The sequence below is a fragment of the Epinephelus moara genome, chromosome 3 (assembly GCF_006386435.1).
Source record: "Epinephelus moara isolate mb chromosome 3, YSFRI_EMoa_1.0, whole genome shotgun sequence".
NCBI classification, from domain to species: Eukaryota; Metazoa; Chordata; class Actinopteri; order Perciformes; family Serranidae; genus Epinephelus; species Epinephelus moara.
The window spans coordinates 20691722-20714562 of NC_065508.1; the positions used below are offsets into that span (position 1 = coordinate 20691722).

Sequence of the window (22841 nt, forward strand, 5' to 3'; positions counted from 1 at the left end):
GGACAAAGCTCTGGTCAGATTAAATAAATAATCTGGTGAGTGAAGACAGCAAATTGTTTCCAAAAGCTTTAGAGAGAAGGGGACTCTAAAAAGAGGTTGTTGTATCCATGGCAACCAGACACTTATTCATGAAGAGTGTGCCTGTGTATTTTTCTCTACCTATTCTACTTTTTCATTCATTCACTTGCAGAAATCTCTGGAAGGCAGTTTTTTAGTCATACTCTCCCCAGACGATTAAAACCTTATTTTAGTGCATAAGAAATTAGGCCTGCACGCTCTTACCTCCACGTACACACTGTTAACCTGCTACATCAGGGCTGTCTAGCCAGCTGCTTGCTGATACTATCACTGTTATGGCAATACATGTCATCGAGACATTACATGTGTTGTACACTCTGACATTAATATTTGAGAAATGCATGGAGGCGTATGTGTGTATGCGCGCATGCCTGTCAGCTCCAGCTTTTTGATTGCTGGGTGGACAAAGGTGGGGGAGGGTGTGCAGGCTCACAGCAGTGACGAAGCAAAAACGTGTCGGGCACAGGACAAGCTGTTCTCCATCTTTGCGAGTCGGATGGAAGTGAGAGCATCTCTCTCTTTTGCTTTTAATCTTCCCTAAGCTGATTGTCTGGTCGTGGTCACAATGCGATGGACCAAAAATGAGAAAATAGACGTGCCTCACTGTTTGTGTTTGTATGTAAATGTAATGACAGAGTTTGAAGCTCTGTCTGCCACGTGAAGGGACTTATGAAGCTGAGATTCCAAGGTTATCTGCAGGGTTGCTTCAAGTATTCCTCCAAACACTGCTACACTGGTGTCTGTGCTCTAATGCAGCTCAGTCTATATTTTACTCACCTTGACACTTTCTGTTCTTTTAACTGCCATAATAACTTGTCAGGCAAACAATCTAAAGTGTAGTTCCTTCATTCTAATGTTTATAAGGTCTGTTTAGCACCAATGCATCAGTATAAGCCGGTCTGTTTATATAGCCATGGATTTATGGAGCAATACCACATCTAAACTTTACGTCAGCAGATTTTTTTGCCTTTTAAAGTACACTGTGTTCTCGCAGGCCTCTCAGAGGAGTGCAATGTCAGGGCTGCTCCATGAGAGAATTAAGTAAATGGTGCCAAGTATCTACCAGGTAGTGCAGCACAAGACATATTGGATCCAAGGGAGTGGATGGATTATTGACGTAGGGTGTGTGTAAAGATTGAATGCATGTTCCTCTTAACTAATTTGCATTGAATTTCCTAATGCGGTAAAAGTTCTGTGGAAATAGCTTCCCCAGTAATTTGTGTTGGCTGTCCAGCATGCCACTGTAAATTTTATATCCTTAAAGGAACAGCGTATAAGATTTAGGGGTGAGGATTGCAGATTGCAACCAGACAAAACTTCTCCCGGTTAGAATTCCTTCAGAGTTCACTGTTCAGGAGGTTTTTATCGGGAGACAAATTATCAGCAGAGGTTTCTTCCTCTCCAAAACAAACAGACACAGTGATTAAAACCAATTAAAAACACTGAATAAAGCAGTTTCACGTTATAAATCAGCATCTCTCCAATGCTGTTTGGCATGTCAGCAACAGGCCGCTAGCCCAGCACCTGCTAATGAGTGCACACCTTATTTCTAATCCAGACATTTAGGAGTTTTTACGGGGAGCCAAATTATCAGCAACGGTCCCCTTGCCTTTGCAAAACAAACGGAAGCAGTGATTTAAAGTGGTAAAGACACTGAAGAAAGCAGTTTCTCAAAAAAGAAAAGAAATCAGTGTTTTCTGATGCTCTCTTTGAAGAGGGTCTGCTAACTACGGTGGCTGACGCAAAAACCTGAATGGCCCTATTTGGAGCCAGTTTTTGGTTTGTCCATTCCGGGCTACTGTAGAAACATGACAGTGAAACATGGCAATCTCCATAGACGAAGACTGGCTCCCAGTCTAGATATAAGCAGCTCATTCTAAGGTAACAAAAATGCAGCACTTCTTATTTTCAAGTGATTATACACTAAAGATAACATACTTATCATATTACATTCCATTGATGCCAGTATACACACTGGATGTTTAAAAAAAAGCAGAGCAGTCTGTGCCTGGATGGCAAGCTGGTGGTTCAGACTGCCCAGCAACAGTGTGTGAGACCAACCTGTAATAACATGACCCTCGAAGGATACCTCTGACTGATGGCCACTGCCATGGTTCAGCTATTCTCAGGTGAAAATAAGTAAAATTGATGACGCACAGCTGCCTCATCAGTCTGATGCCGAAGGCTGACTCAGTTCAAAGGTCAAGAGATTAGTGGGGTTGCATAGCAGAGGGATTTGGATGAGTTCTGACAAGTTTATCAGTCTGAAAGTGAGGCTCTGAGTGTTGACTGGAGTATGTTTTTCTCAGAGAGACACCACAGTTTGAGTTTAGAATGCAGTTTTCACAATACTGGAAATTTAGTAGTCGATACCAAAACCAGTGACATTCCATGATTCTAGATAACCAGTTTGATACCACAGTAAGGAACAAAAACAAAACAATAAATCCCATGTACTCACCTATACACTCATTTTTAAACTATAGACCAGACAGTCTATGTGGGTTCATGAGGTTTTGTGGGCGGGGAAACATATATTAATACAAAGCCTACAGTATATTAACATATTTCTCCTCCATTGCTGTTGTTGTTCAGCTCTTGTACATGTAAGATGTGATAGTTGGACCTTGTGGTAAGCTATTTGTCCCACTGTGATTGGACAGCAGGGTAAAAAGTAACAGTGATGAGCACAGTGTTTTACCCAAAGTTAAGCATTTTTCAGCTGTCAGTGACCAGAAGAAAATGCCAACTATTCAGCACTCAGCGCTGAATAGACGCTCAGGCCCTCATCACATTGCTGGGGTTTGTAGCAGCTTGTAAATGCGTGGTCCTCCCATTGCAAAGAATTTTAAAAATTTGCAGATTTTAGGAAAAAAATGCTTTTCGTTTCAACAAATCGAGGCAGAGCTGTCTGCTATTCTGTGAGTACTCCCAAGTAGGGATGATGGGAAGTTTTCTTCTCATTTTGGTAATATTGTGTTAATGAAGCATTAAGCTGGAAAGAAATGTCCACCTCCTCTTTACCTTGAGTGTCTCTCAAATGGTGATGGAATCACAGCATTAGCATGAACATAAAGACGTCATTTGCAGGAAATGGAGCCCACAGTAATACTGTGTCATACTCAGACAGCACTTAACACTGGAGCATCTTTTTCTCAGTTGGCACAGCCTTGACAGCCACCTCTATGGCTGCCATCAGCGCCGCCATTTATTACAATTTATGGTGTACAATTAGAAGCTATCCCTTTAATCTCTCCTTCACAGAGACTCCCCACGCCCATAGTAAGCCTTCAATATAGACTCACCTGCAGCAAAGGATTCTCCACCTGAGACCTGCACTTTGTGTCCAAGCTGGATTTACGGCACATTTCCACTGCATAGAACGGCACAGCTCTACTAAACTCGACTCACTCCTTTTTGATTTTCCATTAGCAAAAGTTGTGGAGAGTACCTGGTACTTTTTTTGGTACCACCTTTGTTAAGGTTACAAGCAAGCTGAGCCAATACAGGAAGGTGGAGCTAAAACACTGCAGACCACTGATTAGTCAGAGAGAACTGTCACTTGTTTGACATGATATATCCCATACAAACCTGCCTTTTTGAATAGCCAGGCTACCATCAATAGTAACGACAGTTTTATTCACTTGACCCAGACTTTTTTTTTTTTTTAAAATGGCAGCTAGCAAAACAATAACAATACAAATACAATTAATGGTACAATTAACAAAGTGCAGACGTTTCTCTTTTCTTGGTTGCCGACAAAAGGATTCAGCAAGTGTCGCATTGAAGATGATGTCGTGGTATATCTGATCAGCTGAGAATCCCGCCTACACAGAATGGGTACTATCTACAGTGTAAACGAATTAGGAAAAAAAGGACCTGGTACCAAAAGCGAGTTGAGTCAAGTCGAGGCGAACCATTCAGTAGAAATGCAGCATGAGATTTAGGGTTGGAACTACACATTATGTTTGTTTAAAATTTCTGATTGATTATGTTGATTATTGGTTTTGCCTTTAAAATGTCAGAGAACTTAAAAATTGAGCATAGCGTTAGTTCAGGCAGGACACGATGTCAAGCTCAGCTCACATCCCAGCTACATCAGCTGATCTCAAACAGCCCAATCAACTGATGGAGCAGCTGATTGATGGAAGGGAGTCAGCTGATAGATCACATGATTCCTTTCTATACAGCCAACTGCCAAATCTCATACTGTACAGGGTACCACTGCTCTGGCCTGCCTTCTGTTGCTGCTTCCTGTGCAAGCCATTTTGCAAACCTGCCTCCACCCAGCTCCTCTTTTTCATGCTGTGTCTGACTTATCAGTGTCATTTCTGTTTATCATTGATGCTGCTCTGTTCTGTTCCCAGGGGGTCTTTGCTGCTGCTCTTCCTGCCTTAGGCTTTGCATGTAGGCACATGGAAGGGCGTAGAGGTGTGCTCTCTCCACCTTAGGCTTTCCATGTAGGCGCTTGGAAGAAGCTTTCTGCGTAGGCCCGAGGAAAAGCAGAGAGGCCCCAAAACAGAGCCATACTGCAAATGGAAATAAAGTTTTCTTTGACTAAAGTGGTAATAATTTTCCAGAGCCCAAGGTGGCATCTTCAAATTCCTTGTTTTGTTGGACCAACATTCCAAAATCCAAAGATATTACATTTTTAAAAAGCATCAGATCCTCACAAATTAAAAATCAATTTTGTGCTTGAACTGGCTGAAACAAGTAATTGATTATAGTTAGTCAGCAGTGAGATATTTCCTTAATGCCGAGCCTATAGATTGTCTATAGACTCAGTCTGTAGGCAGCCTATAAACTGTTTGTCCTCTGTCAACATAGCTGTCATATCACAGAGGCTCATTCTCAATGTCTCTTTGCATTCTGAAATCAGATGGTGACACGTTGGTGACTTGTAGAGGAGGGCTTGTCACTGTAGGAGCTCTAACTCCATCTGTTACCAGAAGGCCTGATGGGTGGTATGCTTATCATGTGGTTTATTCACCGACTTGAACCTTTGGATTACAGATGAAATGATTGTAAACATGGCAGGAGGTCTGGATGGGGAGACATCGAGCGCTTTCCTGCTGTAATGTATGGCATTTTTCCTGTGATACTATACAGCAAGAGACCAACCTGAGCCAGTACTACTACGGTACATTCTGCCTCCCTCTGGTCCCCCCTCCAGGACTCCATTGCTGTTTTCATTAAGGAATAGCATCAACATAAGGTTGTACTCAGAAGGAGAAGCCAAGTCCAGCAGAGTAGTAAAGGCAGCAGTGTTCAGGCAGCCAGAAACCAGACTGGGATCACCCACAAACACTGAGGTAACTGAGTCGCTGCAGAAATGACAGAGCAGCTGGATGCACGTCATAGCAGACAGTATAAACCTGGATAATGTTAGAGTCCTGTATACATGTAAACATCACATCACAAATATGATCCAGGATAAGGCTCAAAATCAGGATACTAGCAGAGGTGGGGAGTCTGAAGTCCTTGCACACAAGTCCCAAGTCTTAAACTTTGAGTTTTGTGTCATAAACAAGTCCGCCCCAAATGATATGCCACAACAGAGTAATAATATATTACATTTAAAAAGTCATGATTGCTTTTTAAATTTTTTACTTATTTGTTTAACTGGGGATCCGAATAAAGAATAAAGAATAACTTATTCTTAAAAACTGCAGTGCTGACATTGCACTTTCATAGCATATAGCACTATTAACCAGTACCACAAATACCTCATACATAGCACCCACACTGGCTTGCTATACGTTAATATTAGCTTCGACTTACTGTACTTTGTGCGACTTCTGATGTTGAACAAAGTTTGAAGTTGTTGCGTCTTCATCTACAATTTTTGACCTGCATGTTTGCAGTTGAACAAGTGACTATGTTGGAAACATGTTGGCAAATGTAACGTTCTAGTGTACACATATCTTCTTTTTGTTTCTTCTTTTGTATTAATAAAAGATAATGGACGTAAATTCATTTGTTTATATAAATCATGTATTGAAATCAAACATTTTGATGCATTGAGATGCACTTTTTTATCTTTAGCCCTCGAAATGGGAACTGAATCATAAGGTGCCTGGAGATTTCCACCTTAACATACATTTAAATGCACTTCATGTGTATATTTAGTCATTAAGTGAGAATTTAGAGGGCATAACCTTTACAGGGGCTTTTCATATTTTTCATAATTTTGGTTATTTTTTACCCCTTTCTCTCAAATGATTGAAGTATGACCTGACAGTCTGAACGGGGCACTGGCACTCTGAGCTGCAAAGACAGGGTTGACTGCTCTCATTGTTCCCCCCTTGTTCTCATCTCTTCTGCTTCTTGAGGTGTTGCAGTCTAATTTTAGCCGACCATAACAGGTGTGCACTTGATAAGACTACACCTGGATGTGTCATTTATAAGCAGCAGCCTCAGTGATGCAACACTGAATTAGTTTACATGGTCTTTTACACAGTCATAGACACATTTGATTACTTGGTATCAAAAGTTCCCTGAGCAAAACACTGTATAAACTCTGTAATAAGTGTATGACTCATGAAAAACTAGTCAAGTGTGTGAAATACCTCACAAAGTTCAACTATGTTTGTTTGCACACGACTGTCACAAGATCCAGTCCCGTCTGTCATTTGCACATGCAGTAACTGCCTGCACAGTGCCAGAGCAAACACAATATAAATGTATAAAAGGTGCATTCATCTTTCAGCATTATTATAAATCAATCAATCAGGAAGATGTTTATAGAATCGAGTGGTAAGCATTTTAAAATAGCTTTCCTCACTGACCTTAAACAAAGTCATGTGCCCCCATTCAGAAGGAGTTTTGGAGCTCTCGTAGTCAATATTTAATCTCCTACGTGACTCATGACTGTGAGCTGGTTTGCATTGTGAAATTTCACCTGGCATGGATCTAACATCAAAGGCTATCCGCCCTGACAAATGTTGAATAAAAGAACACTGAGAATATTAAGGGGTATCTTCAGTTTTTTTCAACCTGGACCCTATTTTCACATTTTTCTGTTTCTAAGTGACAAATTTAGACAACAGTTTTTCAAATTTGGCAAGCGTGCTGCAGCCAGCAGCTGTGAAACGGGCTGCACTACCCTACCTAAATGATGTTTACATGAGGTGTTGCGAAAATAAGGCCAGGAGAATCATTAAAGATCCAAACCACCTGGATAACTGCCTTTTCTCCCTACTGAGGTTATGAGGAAGGTTCCAGTTACACCAGGCCAGCACTGATAGGCTCAGGAAGAGCTTCTACCCTCAGGCCATAAGGATCCTAAATGAGGATACCGCCCAAAGCCCCCCATAAACATGCATTTATTATTATTACACTGTTTTAAATGTACAAATTGAAGGAACTGACCAATTACATTTCACTGAAGTTGTATTGATATGATTTCATGTGACAAATACATTGATTGAACCTCATCCTTCGGGGCAAGTGTTCACTAGGAGTGCTTGTCTTTGCCACTGACAGGCTCGGATTGTTATTATGTGTCTGACAAAGTTAAGGAAAGGATCCCTAGAGAAAAAGAAAACTATTCACCTTTTTCCTGATCGACCTTCACAAGACTCCAGAACAGCACTTCTTATATTATTTCTCTGTTGGGATCCTTTACATAATTTTATCAGTCACTTAAAAATAGCAATCTGAGCCTGTCAGTGACAAAAATAAGCACTTTAAGTGGACGCACATTGATGGTGCAAACATGCTTCGAGTGGTTCCAGTGCAGCCCGTTTTGCGCCTGCAGTGCTCTCGCTCAATAGTGGACAATTTCAAAAATAGATGCCTCTGTTAGTCATATAAACATAGAGACACATGGGAAAATAGGCTCCAGGTTGAAAAAAACCTAAGTTTCACTTTAAATTTGGGCTTAACGTTAGAGAGTTTTTTGCAGTAGGTCTTCCAGTGTTCTTTCTTGTAGTTTGACAGTGCTATTATTAAACTGCATTGGGCCAGGGGGGTTCTGTGTTCCTTTTTTAAGATATGTATCTCTATGTGGTGTCCCACCCTGCTGTGTTGACCTGAATGATGCCAGAAGTATTTGTCTGACCACCCCTGCATTGTGTATGTGTCTTACAGGGTGAAGAGGGGCCTCCCAGTCTGGAGTATATCAAGGCCAAGGACCTGTTCCCCCAGAAGGAGCTGGTGAAGGAGGATGAAAGCCTTCAGGTGAGCTGAACAGTTGTCTACCGCTCCAGAACACAGTCCCGTCTGCTCTGACAGCCAGCTGACAGCTGTCTGTGGAGTAGACCACCAGGAGCTGCTGAAGTGTGGCACTTTTTAGATTATGATCTCATCTTCAGCCCCGGCTCCTGGCGTGTCACCAGAGTGTTCCTCCGAAACACCCTGATGAAGCTTGGGTCGCCACTGTGTGAGAGTGTGATTGCCAAGATATTACTGCAGGAGTCACAACTCAGCAGGCTTGAGGCCAGACACTGGAGGAGAGACGATGACTCTGGTCTAGAAGAGCAGTTCTTTTTGTCATTACTTTGCTGTCCTTTATCAACACGGGAAAAAGTTAATTAGGCAACTTGGAGGATAACAAAGTATTTGCATGTGAATGCAGGCGCTGCTCACGCTCTCTATAGATAAGGAGTCATACTAATAAAAGACACAAATTTTCTCCAGTATTTATTTAGAAAAGACACTTTGAATTACTCCTCTGTGTCGAGATTAGGAATATATTTATACAAGGCTTTAACAAGAACAGAAGGAAAGATTTGAAGTTAAAAATCTTGACAAGTTTTTGTGTCTACAGTATAAAAGGACTGAAGTAGCTGTGATTCACGCCTTCCTGTAGTAGTAGTGGTGGTCGTAACCAGAAGCCCCTTTTACACTGCCTGTTCAAGGTGGTAATATAGTGCTGTAATGCCACCTCACCATGCTTTATACAAGGTATGATTGCGTAATGGGAGGACAGAGTGATCTTGCCTTATAGTAGTCATGGGAGGTAGTAACGGCACCGATATGGAGTCTGTATTAACACGACAGCTGGCAGGACGGGTATGATGTTTTGACGACATGTTATGCATGCAGCCTGCTGCAGGAGACTTAAAAAGTAGCTGTTACCCATTAGTGGCTAACTCAAAGAAGAACAGTGGCTGGAAATGTCCACAAATTGGGAAAACAATGAGATTCAGAAGCTCCTTACCCTCTTATCAGAGGGAGAGATCGACCGCCATGTAACAGAGATGGTAAATGATCGTTATTGCCGCGTTAATGCCATTGTTATTGTTCAGTTTTTTTTTTCCAGTTTTTGTTTTATGAAAATAAATGTCATTATTTCATGTTAGGTACCTCAAAAATAACCCTCATGTTGAATGAAACATTTACGTTCAACTAAGGTGGAATTTATACGTCTGCGTCGAATCGACGCCCCACCCTACGCCATAGCCTGAGGTGCACCTCCCCAGACATGTAGATACACATGGGAACGCAGACCTCCTGTCTATTTTTGTAAGCTGAAACCATTTCCCTCAGTGGAAATGAAGCTTTTATTTACTTTAATTTCACAGATAAGAAACAATAAATTGTGAAGAAAATAAAGCCTCCACAAAATAGCATTTTAGGTCTTGTGTGTGATTTATCCTGGCTTCATATGAGCAGAGGAAACCTCCGCTTGTCGCTAGGCTAATTTATACAATGTAAAATGCCATAAGGTTGTGCTAATAACGTTAGCATGTTATATTTGTTGGAAAACGTGTTTAGTATAAGACAGTTGTTTTGTCTTTGACTCTTGTGAGTTGTAATAGAGCCAAAATGTTTAACGTTAACTTTGTTAAATGTTGCTGTTGTCCCTGGCTTCATATGAGTAGAGAGAAGCCCGCTAGCTGCTAGGCTAATTCATACAAGGAAAAATGCCATAGGCTTGTGCTTAAAATATTAGCATGTTGTATTGGTGGGGAAAATGTGTCTAGATAAAGGTAAGTGCTTTGTCTGTGAGTGCAGTGAGTAACAGCGAAGCTGATTTGTTTATTTGTGTTTGAAATTGTCTCTATTTAGACATGTTTAATGTGTGCTTTGGGTGTGTTTTCAATCAATTAAACTTTACAGCACTTCACAGAAATCCCACCACTGACTAGTGTTTTGGAGGTGTAACTGCACAAGTATAAATGCTCACAACAGCATAGGCCACGTGCATAGGCTACGGCATAGGGCCTTCCGCACAAGTATAAATCCCCCTTAAGATTTGTCTTCAACTGGTCTGTCTCTATTATACTGCTGTGTCCTCTACTGCTCCCCAGAAGAGTAAAGTCACTGCAGAGGACAGAGACGGGCAGCTAAAAAACATTCAGGTCACTGAAGTGAGAGGGATTTGTAAGTCTATTCCACGGTGAGGGTGCCAGTAGCAAAATTGTGATGGATAACTTGCGCTGTGCCTTCCATGGTGTTGAGTTTGTGCTCTCTGGCTGTCTGGTGCTCAATGGAGCCGAGCATCATGTGTCTGGAGAGCTGGGCAAAGTGAAGGTGGAGAGGTTTGCCAAGCCTCGGGTTACTACTTGTGGTTTTTGTTTTTATGGTTTTAACTGAGGATTGTTCCCACTTGGGTTGCAAGTGGACTACAGGGAGGGAGTATCAACCTTTTCAAAGGTGTTGCTTTTTGATTATTAACATCATTATCATTTTTTAATTCCTGCTAAGCAATGCGAGAAGCCTGCAAGGAGCCAGAAATAATAGATGTTTCCGTAATAAATACTGTTCCCGTTTTCTGTTTCTACGCTCTTACACTTTGCCTCCCCTCCCCCTGCGTTCACACATGCAGTTCCTCATTATGATAGCTTTGATGTTTTTTTCTTCTCTATGCAGGCGATCCCATGAGAGTTTCTCTGACAGCTGATGTCTCTAACCACAGCCCTCCCGCAGGCAAATTATAGGCATTCCCTACCCCACTATATTTAATACCCTGCTGCCTTTCCTCCTGTGTGTGTGCAAGCTGTGTTGCATGCTTGCAGTTGTGTATGCACACGTGCATGTTCTCACAGGCAGGCTGCTTAAACCGGAAGTCACGACTCACAAGTCAGAGAGTGTTATTCACGGGTCTTTCAGCTCTCTCCCTCTCCCTCTCTCTCCTCAATATTTCTGCAGTTGAAGGCTCCTGGAGGAAACGTGACACAGTATCTTCTGCTGCACTTGCTGGCTGCTGGTGACTCATGCACCTACTTTTGGAGCACAGCTTGTTTAATGCAACTCCCGGCCCGTACAGCATGTTAACTATGGCACTCTCAGCAGGGCATGTTCGGTCTCTTCCACAGCGGAGCAGCCCTGTAGCTGCACGTTCTCATTTCAGCCCTTTCTGCTGCTGTTGAGGCAATATTTAATGCAAATTTGCTGCATCCCCTGACTCATGAGGAATCCAAAACTGCTTTAGATTCTCTTTTCTCTCCTTTTGTGTATAGTAAAACTGTATCTGTAGCATTTTTCTGTCACAGTAAACAACTTTAGAGTTCAGCTTTGTTTGGCTGCCAGCTGTGTTTTTGCGCCTGTCACTTTAAAGTCAGTTGTGCTACAGAGTTAAGCATTTCTAAATGCATGAAAAATTTTAATGTCGGATTTTAGATATTCCATTTTTTAGAAGTCCCAGTGCAGAGTGTCGGGGGACGTGCTGCCTATATTTGGCTCAGTTGGTGTCTGCGTGCAGAGTACTACGTGCTCCATTTCCCAGGTTAAGCTGTGCTCTTTCCCTCATCATGCTTTCTGTCCTGGCTCATGCACATATTTTCAGTTAGAGATAAGCAACAGCAGGTGCAGTGATTAATGTCAGGGGTTTGATTTTTTTGTTGTTGTTTGTTTTTTGGACGTAAGCTCCGTGGACCAACAGTAATCAACAATCTGATGCAGAGACAGCGCTGATCCTTTGCCAATTGACAGTCAGTCTTTTAAAAGGACAAAACCAGTTGTTTTATTTTAGATTTATCATACATATTGTTTCTTTTTTGTCATGAGTGTTGAAACATAAGCAGACTGAGTTGATGTTGACTTGTGTTTATGGGTCTGTCCTTCACATCCAGCACTAACTAAGGCTGTGCTTTTAACCGTGCTGGCTAATGTTATTTCAAGTAAGCCCGATTTTCTGACATCTTACCATAATCCTCCATCTGCCCTGCTACATGTCCTCTTTTTACATGCACCAGTGGGTCCTCCCCTGCGTGACTCAGCAATGCATGCTAATGCAGGATGAGGTAATGTTGTCTCCAAGCAACACTGTTGTCCTCACTACCAACAACTAAACAACGAGACCTGGGTCACAATTTGTGGTCCCCAATGACCGTGATTATGTTGAAGCAGTCAGAACCAACATCGGTACATGCAGCCGATCGTCACACAGAAGCGATGACTAAGAAACTTGTGTGAAGAGGTTTATGGAAATGAGTCATGAATGGACGTAACACAATCCTTAATTTGTCAGATGGGAGAGAATGATCCATCCCAGCAGTAACTGTTTTACATCAGCCAGATGGAATGTTTTCTAAAAGGTGATTGAAAATGATTCAAAGGGAACCTGTGATGCCTTTCCACATTTTCTGTTACAATGTCGGACGCTCATATTAACTGGGCCAAATTTTCAAATCATGAGGTAAATGAAAACTCTGTTTCCAAGGTTTTTTTCTACCTTTGAGGCAAGCTGACGTCAGCTTGTGACGGTTTTCTTCATATGGTCTTCTGCTCCAGGCACTTAACTAGAGATGTCAGTTGTGGTAAATTTTGCTTTTCACGGCCTGACACCCATTAACCAGTAAAAAATGACGTGAAATCCAGGTGGTGCTTTCCATTTAATCCAGCACTCCATTGAGTCAGTGAGCTTTAGCGCTGCATTTAAAAGTGCTATCAATTTAGAGGTGGTGAAATTTTAATGTTTTGTGATGCAAATGTTTTGCCTTTTATTTTATTTTCTGTTTGGCTTTGCTGAGAGACAGCTGAATAGCCACATTAGCACGCAGAAACATGGTGCCCACCCTCCAGTCTCCACTGGTAACCTAGCTGCAGCTCTGCACTGCGCACCACCTTGGTCAGATAGGAGCTAGCATACAGTGTCACTCTTATGGCAGTTACTGCTGTAATGTCCTGACCCATGGTAGCAAGATGGCTTTGCTGTGGAAAAATGGTGGCCACCCTCTGGTCTCCCCCCAGGTAGCACTGTCAACTAAGTTAGCACCACTAGCCATACTGACACTGTTAATGGAGCTAACAGAGCTAAAAGTGATAACATAGTTAACAATGCTTAAGGGGTTTTGTGGCTCATAATTATGCCGCTTAATCACCAGGATGACCTGAGGGAAGCCTGGAGTGCAGCCGCCATATTTTCACAGCACCACTGTCCCGCCACTCTGAGTCGAGACAGCGAGCCATACCGCAAGCTAGCTCGCCACCCGACCTAGGTAGTACGTAGTGTAGTTAACTGAAGAGTAACAAAATTAACCTATAGATTAAAATGCCTTACAGAGTAACAACTAATTGTTGACATCCCTACGTGTTTATATTACATACACTGCTACATGTAGCTACATGCTAACGTCAGGGAAACATGTAATCTTGCTCACCAGTGTTGTTAATTTCTCCCCGATTTCTGATCAGATTCCTGTTCGAACATGTCTGGTTGTGAAGATTTTGTTTGAGAAGCCTTTAGTTGTGAATTTTCACAGTAAAAATTTAAACATTATTACAGTCATTCCCCAGCTGCAATGGTTGTGCAGAGATGCCGAGATAGGAAAGACCCAGAAACACTGAACAATCAGAGCAGACTGGGCTTTTTCAGGAGGTGGGCTTAAAGGGACAGGTGTTAAAACAGAGCGCTTCAGATGGAGGGTGAATACAGGTGTTCAGGCACAGACAGTATGAGGAAAACAGTGTTTTTTGAACATTAGAACATGTAAACATGTTCAAGTAGAAACCCAAACTACAACAATGAACCTGAGAATGAGCATTATAGGCCCTGTTTAATTACAGTACATCATGTTATGGCTTAATTCATCCCGATTAACAGCAAAAGGTCTTACTGTTTACTGAAATCATCATTTTTAAATACCTTGGTCAGTGTAAAATCCACCCCTCTTAAAGTGGTTGGACGGCTCCATCTTTATATGAACTGAGACATCCTTAGTTGGCATCTGTAGCTGTGTGTTTCTTCCATATGGTCAGCTATTAAACCTAATGCCCTGCGTCACAGTGAAATGAAGAATGTTTTCTATTTACCTCTGTTGGGAACCAATTATCTTAATGTTTGGGTCTCGATGCTGCCAGAGCCCAGGCTTGGCCTGGCTGTGATAAAATGGGTAGAAGTAAGAATGTTAATGGACAGTTTGGGGTCCGTCACTGTACCATCAGGGCTGGTGCAGACAGTCTCCTTCCCAGTCTTGCCCTTTTGTCTGCCTGCTCATTCAGGCTCACCGACAAGCCCTCTGTGCTCACAAAGGTCCTTCTGTGAAACTACTATGTGCTAATTGGACAGCTACACATGCACACTGTGTCCCCCTTTTTGTCATATCTGTAATGTCACTCTGTCCACAATCAGCTTCTAGTGAGCAGCACGAACTCTGGCTGGTGGTTGTGCTTAGTGATTGTTTGCAAAATGTCAATACTGGTGCCAATATGAGATTCAGTAACAATACCAGAATGATAAATTCAGTACTTCCCTTTTAGGAATCTAAAGGTTATTCTACAAAACTTTAACTTTCAACTTCGACATTATTTATTTATATTATACCTTTCATACAAACGTGGAGTCCAGAGTGCTTCACATAGTAACATTAAAACAAAATAGCAAAACTAAAAAACAATAAATAAGAAATGTGCAACTCAAAAAATTATAACAATTATAGCTGCTGCGCAGCGATGGGTCGGGTCCGGGCATTTTTAGGCAATTCTGAGCAACAAGCAGAAGAATTGGAAGACATTTAGGAATTTAGCAACACAATCTGCCTTTTGCATCTGCTGAGGCTTGAACTCACAACCTCTGAGACTAAGAATCAATCTCACTGAGCTAATTAGTCAGTGACAATTCATGTGTAGCTTCACAAATTGACTAAGCCAGACGTGCAGGTTTAGCAGCCGTCCATGCATGGAAAAGCAGATTTCAAACCACTGTAAAAAAAACAGTTATCGAAACAAAAATCTGAAAATACACATATTGCATCTAGACAGCATGGAGATGTTGGTAATTTGTTTGTAACAATGATTGATTTGCTCCATAAGTGAAAAACTGATGTTTAAAATTGCCATTTTTACATTGACTCCAATTGTTCACATTAGAGCAAAATTCAAAATGCTGTCAAAAATTCAGTTTTTGAGATAAAATTCTGAAATTTGCCACACATCATCTACCATGACTCTAGAATTTTGTCATTTTTTTCATGAACATTGAAGATTTATTTAGCAAGAATTTGCATGTATATGTTTACAGTACCGTTTACAGTCAAACATTTTGATGCACTGTAGGCTCAATTTTTGATAAATCAAAAATCTGAGAAACATAGTTTTTGTAGGACAGTCTGAAGATGCTCTGTAGCAAGTTTGGTGTCAATTGAGCAAAAATTGTGGGAGGAGATAGGTTTAAGAAGTTTTACAGTTTTTGAAAAAAACAGAGTGATGAACTTCATAATTTTTAATAGGTTTAAATGTACAAAAGTTTCTTCAGTATTGGGGCTACAGTTTGATGAAAGTTGTGAAGTTGTAGCACGTATGGTTGATTTGTTATGAATTTTCAAAGTTTTGAACTTTAGATGCTTGCTGTAGCGCCACCATCAGGACTATTGTCTTGAGTTTACAGCTGAGGATATCTGGCATGAGACTGGACCTTTGTGCAAAGTTTGGTGAGTTTTCACCCATGGGAAGTATGATTTCCTCAGAAGAAGAAGTAAGAAAGAAGAAGAAGAAGTTTAAAGTTTATTTACTTCATTAATCCCCCTGAGGGGAAATTCAATATTTTCACTCTTGCTTGTCATTAACACAGGTCTGAAAGACACACACATGCACAAACAGGACCTATACATGCACAAAGTGGAGAGATGTCAGAGTGAGGGGGCTGCCCTTGGTGAGGCGCCCCGAGCGGATGGGGGGTTCGGTGCCTTGCTCAAGGGCACTTTGGCAGTGCCCAGGAGGTGAACTGGCACCTCTCCAGCCACCAGTCCACGCTCCATATTTGGTCCGGACGGGGACTCGAGCAGGCGACCCTCCGGTTCCCAACCCAAGTCCCTATGGACTGGCTACTGCCGCCCCAAACCTAGGATTACAATAGTGTCCTGGCAGCTTAGCTGCCCGGACCCTAATAAAACAATGGTATGTTAGAGGTCAACCAAATAAAATAAACTTCAAGGATAGAAATAATATAAAATTTATGATTTAAACTATTTTGTCTTTATACAGAGTAGATCTGCAAGATCTTTGCCTGAATAAAATGTAGTCTTAAATTAGCACAATTATGCTAATGCATTGCTAATTAGAAAATGGTAGCATGCTAAGAAGTTTAAAGGAATACTTCACCTACAAAGTGACCACTTGTTTATCAGTTACTCACCCCATGTTATGCTGAAACTTCTCCTCCATTGTGAACGAAGAATCCAAAAACAGATATTCTTGATAAATTGAAGTCATTGGGGTCAGTGTTTTCAAACTCGTACCCAAGTCTCATTTATTCATTTGTATACTCAGTACTTCCAAACACATGCAGTTTTGCTAAAACCTTGCTTTAAATACTCAGGTGATAGTGAAAGTGAAACTTATGTAGGCTCTCTTCAAAGCCAGACTCCATTGACAGAAACAGTAATTTTACCTTGCTGAACATGGGAGCTGCTTATCTACCACTGCCTTGATCAGGTAGTTTGTTTGTATTATTGTGTGACTTTGGGGTTACCGGGTTAGTTTGGATTCACCAAACTTGCACAATAACACACACAAACTAACTGATCGAGGAAGCGGTACACCAGCAGCTCCCATGCTCAGCAAGGTAAAATTGGTGTTTTTGTTAATGGAGTCTGGTTTTGAAGAGAGCATAGATGTTCCATCTTCCATTTTCAATTTAGTTCCCTGTCGGAAAGGGCTGTCTGTTTGGGAATTACTAGGCATAGGACTGGATAAATGAGACTTGGATTATACTGCATTAAATGTGTCAGAGTTTGTAAAAAGATGCTTTGGTATAGTTTTACTGTTGGTAAACATGGTCCCCTATGACTTCAATTCATCCAGAATTTTCTCCATTTTTGGATTCGTCGTTTACCATGGAACCACCGTGTATAAAGCACAGTGTTTTCTTCATGAATTCAACATAACACAGGTTGAGTAAATGATATACAAATGATATTTTGGGTGGTATTCCTTTAACTTGTATTATACCTGCTAAACATCAATTTGTTAGCATTAGTGTTAGCTAAATACGTCCTCACTGAGCAGCTAGCATGACTGTAGACTCCTAGGCTTTGAGAGCACTAAAAGTACAGCTTTAAAAACTGAAATTTGGATGCTGTGATTATACTCCCAGTAGATATAATAAAGTCTGACTGTAAACATGTGGTGGTGTCATGTCTTTGCTGCTTAAACTTCAACAATCTGGTTGTTTTGTGTCTCTACAGGTGCCATTCGCAGTTCTTCAGGGGGAAGGGGTGGAATATCTTGGCTGCGCAGATGAAGCCATCATTGCCATTTCTAACTACAGGCTCCACATCAAGTTCAAAGACTCTGTCATCAACGTGAGTTCATGTCACACACAATAAACACACAAAAGAACCACAAAAATAGTCCCAAGTCTGACTCACAGGATGTAGACTATGTGTATGAGTCTGCCATCTATTTTAGATGGAATTCTCCTCCCGTTCCGCTATCTATCTTTGTTTTAGTGCTGTGCATGAAACAACATCAACCTTCGACCCACATGCTTAGACGTCTTTTAGTGTTTAGTGTGTGTTTGTAGGGACTTAGCCATTTTAATGCCAAATCTTGACTCCATGCGTGCAAATTTTCCACCAAAACAAGTTTCTTCCCAACATTATTTTGCAAGAGCACCATTGCTAGACCCTGGGCTTAACGCCACCCAAGACGATTGTGATTGGTTTAAGGAAATAGAAACTTTTGCTTTTGTTTTTTACTGTGTTATTAAACTGGGTAGCGAGAATCATGGAATTTCACTGGTTTTGGTGTCATCTCCTAAATAACTGGTATCGTGACATGCCTATGCAGAACCACTTGAGTCCAAAGTATCTTTGTGATCTATACTGCTGCAACAATGTCATCCCAGAAGCAAATAGCAGGAGAGAGGAGACTATAATGTGTAGTTTGGACGCACATAGGCTTTTCCCCCTTTCCCCATATAAATTTTATTAGCACGTAATTGTGCTAATCAGGCAAATAAACCTACAAGTGTTAAACATGGGGTACCCGTAAAGCAATGCTCGTCATATCCCAGCGTAGCTGGCGTGAAGTTGTGTGTACCAGGGTTGTTACCACAGGAGTGGCGGTCCCTCTGATCTCCAGGCAGCGGAGGTTTAATGTGACATCTAGGCTCCGGAGGCCCGGCCCCCACTGGCACTGATGTCCACCAGCTCGCTCCTGTTGACGTCAAACCTTGCTCAAACACAAACGGGCCAATTGTTTGCGTTCACTGGCAGCGAATTTCCTCCTCCTTTCCAAATCCCAGTCATCTTTTCCAGAAGAATTCTGGAAGATGACTGTGATTTGAAAAAGCAGGACGAGGTGATTGCAGAGGATGTTTAGGGTGCTGCTTCACCTTGACTTACTTTGGCAGAGGACAGTCAGATGAAAGCAGAGTTCACCAGGTGAGAGTCGCTATCGAACCGCTTGCCAGAGTCCTGCCTTGACCTCAGCAGCACAGATGAACTCTGTATGAATGCCAACAAGCAACCTTCCCCCCCACACCCCCCTTCACAACTCATCCCCCTACTTCTAAGCTGTTTTCTTGCCCTTTGCTCCTGTCCATGTTTGTCTTTCTCTCCATGATTTCCATTTGGCATGGTCATGTGATCCTGCAAGTAGCGCACTCTGTGATCCATTCAGTTATCTTTCATCTTTCAACCTCTTTGATGTTTTCTTTCCTTTTTTAACTCTTCATTTCCTTTTGTCTCTTGAATTATTTTGGTTTAATAGTTTTTCCATTTCCTCCTGTCTTGTGTCTTCCCTCCCTCCCTCTCTCCCTGTCTCTCTCTGTGTGTGCGCTCCATGGTGTCACTGTGTTTTAGACCTACCCAGGTGTGGACAATGAGATATCTGTGAGTACCATATGATAAAACACCACCCTCTGCCACAGTCTAGACAGCTTAAGTCATCCATCTCCTCTTCATGTTAAACGATTACAGTGCACTGAAGACAAACATTCAACTTAGTGGTAACACTTGATTTAATGGGATTGTCTGGGGCAAAATAATTGTGGTGCGGTGTTGGCTGACCTCCAGACTTAAAGTAATAATCTCAAAGATTATAATTTAAATACATGTCTGTTTAGTCACTGTTAATGGTGATTAAGCCTATGGCCCACTGATTAAAGTGTTGGAATAGTTATATATTTGCAGTATGATAAACTAGATGTCTAGGGCGACATTTGCAAAAATGATGCTGTATTAAAGGTTAAGTTTGCTATTTTACAGCCTGAACCCAATTTTCCCATGTTGTCATTGTCCCGTGACAATGATGGAAAATGGGTCAATGTTTGCGTTGTCAATGTATGTCCACTAAAAGTGATTGTGATTTTTGCCACTGATGGACTCAGATTGTTATTCTGAGTGCCTGACCACTGTATGGAAATGATCCCTACAGAGATAAATCTTTTTGTTCAATTGTAAGATCCTTTTGGTTTAACAAGGAACAGTCCGATGATCACTATCATCAAACCCACCAGACTCCATTTAAATAAACAGTAATTTTATTATTGTAAAACTTTACAGTCCACAGAAACAAAATAAAACTTAAACAATCATCTTGGTTCATCTATTTACTGCTCCAGTTATCACCAACCCTGGTTTGGTTTGGTTTGGTTTGGTTTGGTTTTGATGTCTCTTTCGGGGCTTATTGTAATTACACAAAAAGGTCTATCTTTGTAGGGATCCTTTCCATAAATTGTCGGACACTTAGAATAACAGTCTGAGCCTATCAGTGGCAAAAACAAGCACTTTTAGTGGATGTCAATCGAAAGTGTGGACATGCCCTGAGTGGTTTCATTGCAGTCTGTTTTGCTGATGCTGTCTGCAGCCCTCTCGCTCAATACTGAACAAATCTCAAAAACCTGGTAAAATAGGGTCCAGTTTGGAAAATACTGAACTTTGCCTTTAAGTTACTGCTTATAAAAGCCAAGCTACTGCTGCAATAAGACGGAGCAGCCATGGTGCGCTCTAAGAGCTGCAGGCGGCAGGCTACACACCTCCAACTTAGTGAGGTAACCAACTTCTTTCACTGCTGTCTGCAGACTCATGCTGCATGCAGCGTAAAATCAGATCACAGTTGTTCTCAGAATGATGGAAAAATGCCAATCATTGCCTGACTTTGTTATTAAAATGACAGCCGAACTTTGTGACCTGTAGTATTAAACCACATGTGCTGTTACCATCAGTAGAGAAGAGGTAGTGAAATGAAATCATATTTTCTTATTCATACAGGGTGCACAAAGTGCTGTTGCACAAATGTTTGACCAGAGGTGAAGTTGCGTGGGTGATTTTGTAAATCTTAGCAGCAGCATCGTTAACACCTTAGTCAACAGGATAACTTGAAAGCTTAGAAAGCAGAGGGGACAATTCTGTGGAAAGAGCCACGTTTGTAGCTGCTGTTTGGTATCATAACAGATGTTAACAGACAAAGTTAAAATACCGCACAGGCCTTCTTCTCCTCTGCAGTGGGCTTAAAGCTGTACTGTGTGTATCTAGCCTGGGATCAGTATGTACTAGACCAGAGGGTGGTAACCTCTTTGCAGATGTGCCGCCTGCTTTGACAGCGGGCCATCAGGCTGATCACACATGCGCTCTGTCTCCCCCTACAGGTGCCTCTGAGGCTCATAGAGAGTGTGGAGAGCAGAGATATGTTCCAGCTGCACATCATCTGCAAAGACTCCAAAGTTGTCAGGTACAGTAATCAGAGCAGCTCACTCACACACTAAACCCGTCATATTAACCCTACAGGCAGATTGATGCAGTTATTAACAAAAGTAAATACAGTGCAGTGGTCTGGTACGTGTTGAATAATATAATAGTTTGGCTGGCTGTGAGGAGACAATTTATACACTCTACACACACGACCACACTCAACTGCTAATCAGTATTCCCAGGTGTAAAAGGTTGCAACTCTTACAGCAGTAATAAAATGATATTCATTTAATTCTAGTGCCATTCTAGCTCCTCCATCCTTTCCTCTCCTACTGAGTTACTGACATCACTGATTATGGAGATCATGTCTTGTGTCCTCACAGTTTAAGGGCTGGTCCATGTGCGCTGTAGTGGCCTTTTTTACTAAGGTCCAAGTTGCTACTGTAGTCCACTTAATCTGCAGTAAGTTGTTTTAGTTCTGACCCATGTTCAATTAAGTAATCCACTCTTCTTGAGAAACCCAGTGTTACTCACAAGTAGTCCACAGGAGGCAGGGAAAACGTTGATGTCGCTTTATTTGAAGACGCACAAAAAAAACCTGGTCCAATACCAGTATAAAGCAGTCCCAAACTGTACACGTTGTCACCTGCTTACTGCACACGTTACTACACACGTTATGCACGTTATACACGGTCAAAAACTTATTTCAATCCACGCTTATGCAGATTCCTCTACATCCTAGCTGCACACATGGTTGTCCTCACTGCGCACGTGCGGCAAGTTGCCCTAAAGCCCAATTAACTGTCGTAAAGCAACAAAAAGTATACTTTACTGCATTTAGCATCAGAACACAAAAATTGCAAACCTTTAACTTATAAATCTTAAAATACACATAACCTGTCCATATACTGTTGTTTAACTGTTGCATGAACTTAAATATAGGCAGAACATATTGCATATACTGGACAACAGAAACACTTTATCCAATATTACTTTGTGCCTAAGTGGCTCTCACATGCGCTCTGCTCTGTGTTAACTCCTTCTCAGCCGTTTGCCAAAAGTAGTAATGCTGGGTACAGCACTGATGCCCCCCTACCTCACCCCCACCCCAAACGCCATTCGCTGATGGTGTAAGCATGGAGAGTGAGGACAGTGTTAGCTTGAAAGATTTGAGCTTGGAGGTAGAAGACGGCGCTGTTTTATCATTATTACACCTTTATTTAACCAAGTGAAGACACCTTGAGATTCATAATCAGTGTATTACCTACAGTAGATGGTGATCGGCACGTCCCCCAATTCGGAGAAGCAGGCCGGAGTACCGCCACAGAAGCTAAGCAATGTACTGCTGTGATTGCCACAATAACACAAACAAACTAACCAATCAAGGCAGCATTTGAACAGCAACTTCTTATGGTCTGCAAGGTAAAACAACTGTTTCTGTCAGAGGAGTCTGGTGGCTGTGGATGGGCGCTCCAACAAAATCTATTTCAGCCAGCTAAGAAAAGCCCCCCTTAAAAAAACAAATCAATATCACTTTGAGTGTCCATATTTAGATTATTTTACCACTTTACCTTGTCTTCAGACAGCCCTTTCCAACAGGGAACTGAAATAGGTATATTGCTCTCTTCAAAGCCACCAGACTCCTTTGACAGAAAGAGTAGTTTTACCTCATAGTACACAGGAGTTGTTGATCTACTGCCAACTCAATCATGTGTGATTTTCAGTACTGAACAAACATGG

General features: G+C 41.6%; 1 protein-coding gene across 5 annotated transcripts in view; it reads left to right on the plus strand.

The window, feature by feature from the left end:
• Positions 1-22841, plus strand: part of mtmr4 (myotubularin related protein 4) — a 68160-nt gene that overhangs the window by 26023 nt on the left and 19296 nt on the right. For 3 of the 5 annotated variants that reach the window (XM_050040244.1, XM_050040245.1, XM_050040242.1), the window contains 4 exons: positions 8170-8259; positions 17652-17768; positions 19272-19301; positions 21059-21141. In XM_050040244.1, coding sequence (XP_049896201.1) covers positions 8170-8259; positions 17652-17768; positions 19272-19301; positions 21059-21141 — 320 coding nt within the window. Of the gene's footprint in view, positions 1-8169; positions 8260-16096; positions 16363-17651; positions 17769-19271; positions 19302-21058; positions 21142-22841 lie in introns of those variants that run through there. The other 2 variants (XM_050040246.1, XM_050040243.1) reach the window with 2 other exon arrangements.